The following is a 7,637-nucleotide window of genomic DNA, read 5'->3' on the forward strand; positions in this document are numbered from 1 at the left end:
CAGTGCCAGATGTTAAGCTCATACTATGCTCAGAACACCTTATCAACATCCAACTAAAACACAAAGGCCAGGTATCATATCAAATTGTATTTATCACATGCTTCATAGACAACGAGTGTAGACTAACAGTGAAATGCTTACTGACGGGTGCTTTTCCACCAATGCAGAAATAGAAATAGTGACACAGTGAATAAAGAGAAAATAATGAGTAAAAATAACATGGCTATATACAGGGAGTAGAAAATAACTTGGCTATATACAGGGAGTAGAAAATAACATGGCTATATACTGGGAGTGCCAGTACCGAGTCGATGTATAGGTGTACGAGGTAATTGGGAAACCTATGTACTGTACATATATGCTTCCCATCCAAAACATTTTGGGACAGTTTATGCATATAACTACATTTTGTGAGGTTTTCAAGTGTCTGGGATTAGGGCCTGGTCCCGGGTGAGCAGTATGTCATGCGCGGCCAGGTCATTGAAGTAGAACTCTTTTTCCAAATCGAGGTTGATTATCGCTATTCTGATGTCCAAATTTCCGGTCATAGGAAACGATGGCGCAAACATTACATACAAAAACAGTTACGATCAGCGCCAAAAAACCCACAGAAAATAGCATAATTGGAACCCGTAAAACTTAGTCGGGAGATGGAACGGCATGGGAAGCTATTCTCGCCTGCCCGGAAACAGAAAGTTTAGAGCTCACAGTAGAGGGAATAGCAGCAGCCAATGACATTTCCCTTTACACCCAAACAAAATGTTATGTTAACAGTTTACTTTCATTTGCATGTGGATTAGCTACCACTTCATACTATCTCAATGCCCTAGCAGCAAACTCTAGTAGAGCAATAGCCCTGTGAAATCCACCTCCAGATGTCTCTTAGACATTTGATTTACCCTAAGAATAGTGTCAGCTCCCGGCGAGCAGTCAGCTAAAGGACTCTGCTTCCCCTTAATCGATAACTATTGAACATGCCAAAAGCAATCAACACCAATTCACAGTGTGCATGTTGACGAGTGTGCAGAGTTTATCAAAACTGTAGGGCTAAGAGAGACAATGCCTCCTGTTTTCCATAATTATTCTGAACAAAAATTAAAACGCAACATGCAACAATTTCACATATTTTACTGAGTTACAGTTCATATAAGGAAATCAGTCAATTGAAATGAATTCATTAGACCCTAATCTATCGATTTCACGACTGGGCAGGGGTGCAGCCATGGGTAGGCCTGGTAGGGCATAGGCCCGCCCTCTTGGGAGCCAGGCCCAGCCAATCAGAATATGCTATTCCCCACAAAATGTATTTATTACAGACAGAAATACTCCTGTTTCATCAGCTGTCCAGAGGGCTGGTCTCAGACGATCCCACAGCTGAAGAAGCCAGATGTAGAGGTCCTGGGCTGGCATGGTTACACGTGGTCTGCAGTTGTGAGACTGGTTGGACGTACTTCCAATTTCAACAAAAACAACATTTGAGGCAGATTATGGTAGAGAACTGAACATTAAATTCTCTGGCAAGAGCTCTGGTGGACATTCCTGCAGCCAGCATGCCAATTGAACTCTCCCTCAAAACTTGAGACATCTGTGGCATTGTGTTGTAAAAAAACTGCACATTTTAGAGCGGGCTTTTATTGTCCACAGTACAAGGCACACCAGTGTAATGATCATGCTGTTAAATCAACTTCTTGATATGCCACACCTGGGCCTCCCGGGTGGCGCAGTGGTCTAAGGCCGTGCCACCAGAGATTCTGGGTTCGAGTCCAGGCTCTGTCGCAGCCGGCCGCGACTGAGAGACCCATGGGGCGGCGCACAATTGGCCCAGCATCGTTAGGGAGGGTTTGGCCGGCAGGGATATCCTTGTCTCATCGCGCACTAGCGACTCCTGTGGCGGGCCGGGCACAGTGCACACTGACCAGGTCGCCAGGTGTTTCCTCCGACACATTGGTGCGGCTGGCTTCCGGGTTGGATGGGCATTGTGTCAAGAAGCAGTGTGGCTTGGTTGGGTTGTGTTTCGGAGGACGCATGGCTCTCGACCTTCGTCTCTCCCGAGTCCGTACGGGAGTTGCAGCAATGAGACAAGACTGTAACTACTACCAATTGGATACCATGAAATTGGGGTGAAAAAAGGGGGTAAAACTAATTTAGAATAAACATTTTTTTACAGATATGCCACAGGTGGATGGATTATCTTGGCAAACTAGAAATGCTCACTAACAGGAATGTGAACAAATTTGTGCACCAAATTTGAGAGAAATAAGCTTTTTGTACATGTGGAATGTTTCTGGGATCTTTTATTTCAGCTCATGAAACATGGGACCAACACTTTACATGGTTATTTATACAAAAATATAAACGCAACAAGTACCTCAGGCCAATTCACACCCCCCCAACTCTGGCTGTATGGCCAAGCACTGCAGCACACTGGGAATTAACAAATAGGTCTGGTTACAATAAAGCTATTCATGAATTATGTAGAAAGAATCATCAGCTACCACTGCACAGTTGTAGAAGAGTATTTACACTGTAGAGATAATTACATTCCCATAAAAACATGTTTTCAATGGATGTAAGCATGCAATCCTTGTAATTATAGGTTCAGATTGTAACAAACACAGATATGTAAATCTATTAAATCTAATTCATAAGCATAAGGTCTGAGGCAATTGTTAAATATATGCTCAATAAAGAACAAGTCCTAACAATTAAACTTCTGATAAATCCTGAAGATTTGTGATAATGTTCAAACTACACACTAACAAATTCTTGTGTGCACATTAATTATAAATGAGCCCCCTGGTTAAATTCTGACAGTGATAAAAGGGCAAATGTTGCCTATCAATAGCAGCCGCTTGTTCCCATGATCAATTTTAAACAGCCCCTGACCAGACGCAATAGCCCAGAGCCTGTCGTCATTCCCCTCCCTCCCTTTCTATTCAAAACCAGCATTTGCAATCAATTTAGCTGAACCGAAGCCACTGACCCGTTCTAACAGCAGCTCTTTCGTCAGGCACCACATTCTCATAAACATTTGTATTTTTATGGATTCAACATTCACATGTGCAAGTCTTAAAAATCCCAAGCGGCTAACATTAGAAAGTTGCAAAGAATGCTATAACTGAGTAGACAAGGTTTTATTTATTTTCATTACTTCATACTATGTTTACATTCAGAAAAGTAGCTAGCATGAAGGTCCAAAGCAGTGCAGTGCAGCACAGCCAGGGCACATCAGCTGCCCCAGCACAATCAATCAGCCATCCAGGCCTCTCAGACATCCTGAATGCTAATTGATTAAGTAAATCCAGTCATTAAGCCCAGTGAGGGCCTCTAAAGTAAACACATTGAGTTGTGTAGTTTAGTCGGGCATCAATGGCCACCTCTACGGGACGACAACAGAGAGTGCAGCAGGATGCCTGGAGAACAGAAGGGAGGAGGGGAGGAGAAAAGGGATGGTTAAATCACACTGAATGAGAGCATAGATAAAGTATTCCATCTCTTTTCTTTTTCAGAGACAATGAATGCAGATAGTCTAGTGGTGGACTTTACCTGTAGCCACAGAGACATTGAGGGACTCGACACCAGGGTGCAGATCTCTGCGGGATGGGATGGTGAGCATGACCTCACACTGCAGACGCAGCTCCCGGGACAAACCTTCCCCTTCACCACCTGAGTGAGGACACAGCAGGGTGGAGTTAGGAAAGCGAAAGCAAATAAAACTCACACGCATGGTCCATGGACACGCACAGGAAATACTTACCCATCAGCAGAAGTGTAGGTTTAGTCATCTGGAATTTGGAACATTTCATGACAGGAACATGGGAGTTCTCTGCTTCAGCTCCCACTGTGCCAATAACCTGCCAGCCTTGTGACATTTTCACCTGCACAGAACAGACCCTGGTCATCAGCTAGTGAGTACTATCAAATAGCATCAACCCCCTAACAGTTGACGTTTACAGGTAACTTCCAAAATAAAGGAAACACCAACATAGTGTCTCTATAGAGCATTAGGCCACCACTAGCATCCAGAACAGTATCAATGGGCCTTGGCATAGTTTCAGACACTTGTAGAATCTATTGGAGGGATGCAACACCATTCAACCACGAGAAATTATAATTTGGAGTTTTATTGATGGAAAACACTTTCTTCTGCACCGCTCCAGAATCTCCCATAAATGTTCAATTGCGTTGAGTTCTGGTGACACACACCCTTTAAACCCCCTATGCTCCTTTGAGACCCCTCTTTCAAAGTCACAGATCTCTTCTTCTACCCACAGTAGCCTAAATAATGGGCAACTGGACAATTTTATACATGACCCTGTTAAATGTTTAACTTAGGAATCACATCTGCTTTCAATGTACAGTGCCTTCAGAAAGTATTCATACCCCTTGACTTATTCCACATTTTGTTGTGTACAGCCTGAATTCAAAATGGATTACATTTGTTTTTTCCTCGCCCATCTACACACAATACCCCATAATGACAAAGTGAAAACATGTTTTTGAAAATGTATTGAAAATGAAATACAGAGATATCATTTATGTAAGTTTTCACACCCCTGAGCCAATACATGTTAGAATCACCTTTGGCAGCGCTTACAGCTGTGAGTCTTTCTGGGTAAGTCTCTAAGAGCTTTGGACACATGGATTGTAAAATATTTGTCCATGATTCTTTTAAAAATCAGCTCTGTCAAATTGGTTGTTGATCATTGCTAGACACCCATTTTCAAGGCTTGCCATAGATTTTTAAGCAGATTTAACTCAGGATCATTCATTGACTTCTTGGTAAGCAACTCCACTGTAGATTTGGTCTTGTGTATTAGGTTATTGTCTTTCTGAAAGGTGAATTCATCTCCCATTGTCTGGTGGAAAGCAGACTGAACCAGGTTTTCCTGTAGGATTTTGCCTGTGCTTAGCTCCATTCCATTTCTTTCTTCTCCTGAAAAACTCCCCAGTCATTCAAAATTGCAAACAAACCCATACAATTATGCAGCCACCACTATGCTTGACAATATAGAGAGTGGTACTGAGTAATGAGTTATATTTGCCCCAAACAAAACACTTTGTACTCAGGACAAAAAGTTAATTGCTTTGCCACATTTTTAGCAGTATTACTTTAGTGCCTTGTTGCAAACAGGATGCATATTCTGTACAGGCTTCCTTCTTTTCACTCAGTCAATTAGGTTAGTATAATGGAGTAACTTGTGGAGTAAGTACAAAGTTTTCTATCACAGCCATTAAAACTCTGTTTTAAAGTCACCATTGTGAAATCTCTGAGCGGTTTCCTTCCTCTCCAGCAACTGAGTTAGGAAGGACACCTGTGTCTTTGTAGGTACTGGGTGTATCAATACACCATCCAAACTGCCCAACTCAGATACCATCCATGCAACGTATGTGATTTGTTAAGCACATTCTTACTTCTGAACCAATTTAGACTTGCCAGAACAAAAGGGGTTTAAATAACATAATTCCACTTTGACATTATGGGGTATTGTGTGTAGGCCAGTGACAAAAAAAATGCAACATTTTGTCCAGTTTAAATTCAGGCTGTGACAACAAAATGTGGAAAAAGTCAAGGGGTATGAATACTTTCTGAAGCCACTGTACTTTCATCCCTAATTTACTCAAGTGTTTCCTTTGTTTTGGCAGTTACCTGTAGGTCAAAACAGCTAACAGTAAAGACAAAGGTACAAACACATTCAGAAAATACTCAAGCCAAATAGTGATATTCTGAAAGTATGCTGACCAGTGCATGGCCAGGCTAAAATGCATTAGACAGGTACAGTACCTTCAGCATATCCGCGAGGCTGTCATAGCCATACACTCTCATGACCTCCATTACACCCGAGCTGGCCTTACTCACAACTGGTGTCAACGGACAGCTAGAAGCAAAGAGACACCACATATTACAGTCATAAACTCAATAAATTATTTCTTAGTCTTACAAAACAAAGTTAGATCTTGAATATTGGGTTTGGCTACCTGTTACGAAGACTGCTAGCAACTCCGTCCACCCCAAGAAAATATGCAGAACGCAGGATGGCACCAAGGTTCATTGGGTCCTGCACTCCATCTAGGACTAGCCAGATGGGGATGTGACTGCTGTCCCCAGGGGGCTTGGAGGTCTTGTCCTCTTTGAGGAAACCCAAACAACTGGCCTGTAGGCATAAGCCCTGGTGAACCCCTCCTGAGCACATCTTGTTCAAGTCATTCTTACTAACCCTCTGGATCGGCACACCCTGTCTATGGGCCTCCTCACACACCTGTCGTACAGAGGCCCTACGAGAGGCCTCACCCTCCTTCACAAACAACCTGTGTGCATTCCTTCTGCCCTGGGTGAGAGCCAGGAGACAGGGAGACACACCAAACAATGTCTCATAATTCCTGTGTTCTTCTTTGGACAGTCTTTCTCTCGAGTCCTTCACTAGCCTCTCACACTCCTCTGGAAAGTCATCCAGGCTGAGCTTCCGGAGCTCAGATGACATTCTGCTGTCTGTATTTGCTTTCCTCTCCCGTTGGATTGGGGCACCTCTCTGGAACTCAGATGATACTCTGCTGTCTGCATTGGGCTTCCTCTCCCGGGATACTGAGGTCTCTTTCCTCCAGACATTTCTGGAGGCTGGAGTCTCTGGGTCATCCTTTATGTCTTCAGACTGACCTTTGGCTTTGTACTTTACTACTTCAGACACAGCAGGCATGTGTCGCATTCCAGAGCTGGTTATAGCACTGCGTCGCCACCTCTCTGCTGGTTTGGCTCTGCTGTCCTTAGGCCAGAGGAGAGCACTAGAGCAATGGTAGGACGCAAAGTGACAACCCACTCTCATGTCTGACTCTGATACCAAATTCAACAGTCTACTGTTGACGAACATCCTGGAACACTGACAAGCCAAATTCCAAGTCCCCATGTTCTTAAGATGAAAATACATAAATGTCTCTATAGCTACTGTGACTGGATGGTCAACTTTGAGGAAACTGGATTATGGCAATTAAATAAACGAGCGCCTACCAGCATCAGTCACGCAGATGTCCTTCGGCAAAGCATGGCAAGCTAGCTAACGTAGCTAATTTAGTCAACTTGTTAAAACGTATGCAGACTGGACACCACGTCGTAAAAACAAAACTTTAACATATAGCATTGCCTGAATTAAAACTACATATTACGCTAATTCGTTTCAGTTTATGCTTTTCTAAAAATCCAGACCAATATCATTCAACATCTACTCCAGGTGCTACCCAGCGTGATTTCAAGACTCCGCCTCCTCCAGGAAGTAAACTATATATTTTCTTCATCCTTCAGAGGGTGAACATACCTACTACCATAATCAACACTACCCTCTAACGTTCATTTATAATATTGCATGTCCACACGTTATGTCATGAAACAGACTTTAAAATTGTATTTTTTTTTCTTCAGTTGTATTATTATACTTTGGGGTAAGTGTGCCTCACAGAATAATCTTATTTTACCTTTCCATCTAATGATTGAGAGTGAATATTATCTAACAAGATCACAGCTCAACCATTCACACAGACAAAGTCAGGCCCAGCTGTTGCAGCAGGTGCAACCACATTGTTGAGTAGTTTTTAAGTTATGAGAGCCCCCCTGAGACTAAGCAAAAGTTCAGGGCCCAGTTTACCAA

The 7,637-nt window shown here is 42.9% G+C and overlaps 1 protein-coding gene across 1 annotated transcript; it reads right to left on the bottom strand.

The window, feature by feature from the left end:
• Positions 1-2,274: 2,274 nt before the first annotated feature.
• mrm1 (mitochondrial rRNA methyltransferase 1 homolog (S. cerevisiae)) lies at positions 2,275-7,273 on the bottom strand. Its single transcript, XM_055869141.1, has 5 exons — positions 5,980-7,273; positions 5,786-5,879; positions 3,758-3,878; positions 3,547-3,666; positions 2,275-3,413 (listed from the first exon to the last, which is right to left on the bottom strand). Exons 1-5 carry the CDS (start codon positions 6,921-6,923, stop codon positions 3,367-3,369), a joined length of 1,326 nt encoding a protein of 441 aa, XP_055725116.1. The 5' UTR covers positions 6,924-7,273; the 3' UTR covers positions 2,275-3,366.
• Positions 7,274-7,637: the final 364 nt, after the last annotated feature.

Source organism: Salvelinus fontinalis, chromosome 2 (genome assembly GCF_029448725.1).
Source record: "Salvelinus fontinalis isolate EN_2023a chromosome 2, ASM2944872v1, whole genome shotgun sequence".
In the NCBI taxonomy this organism is placed as follows: Eukaryota; Metazoa; Chordata; class Actinopteri; order Salmoniformes; family Salmonidae; genus Salvelinus; species Salvelinus fontinalis.

Excerpts from the sequence above, each read along its gene's own strand:
- mrm1 (XM_055869141.1), bottom strand. The coding sequence starts at position 6,923 with ATGTATTTTCATCTTAAGAACATGGGGACTTGGAATTTGGCTTGTCAG. Across the intron at positions 5,880-5,979 it reads GCTAGCAGTCTTCGTAACAG|CTGTCCGTTGACACCAGTTG; the intron begins GTAGCCAAACCC and ends CTTTGCTTCTAG. Across the intron at positions 3,414-3,546 it reads CAATGTCTCTGTGGCTACAG|GCATCCTGCTGCACTCTCTG; the intron begins GTAAAGTCCACC and ends TCTGTTCTCCAG.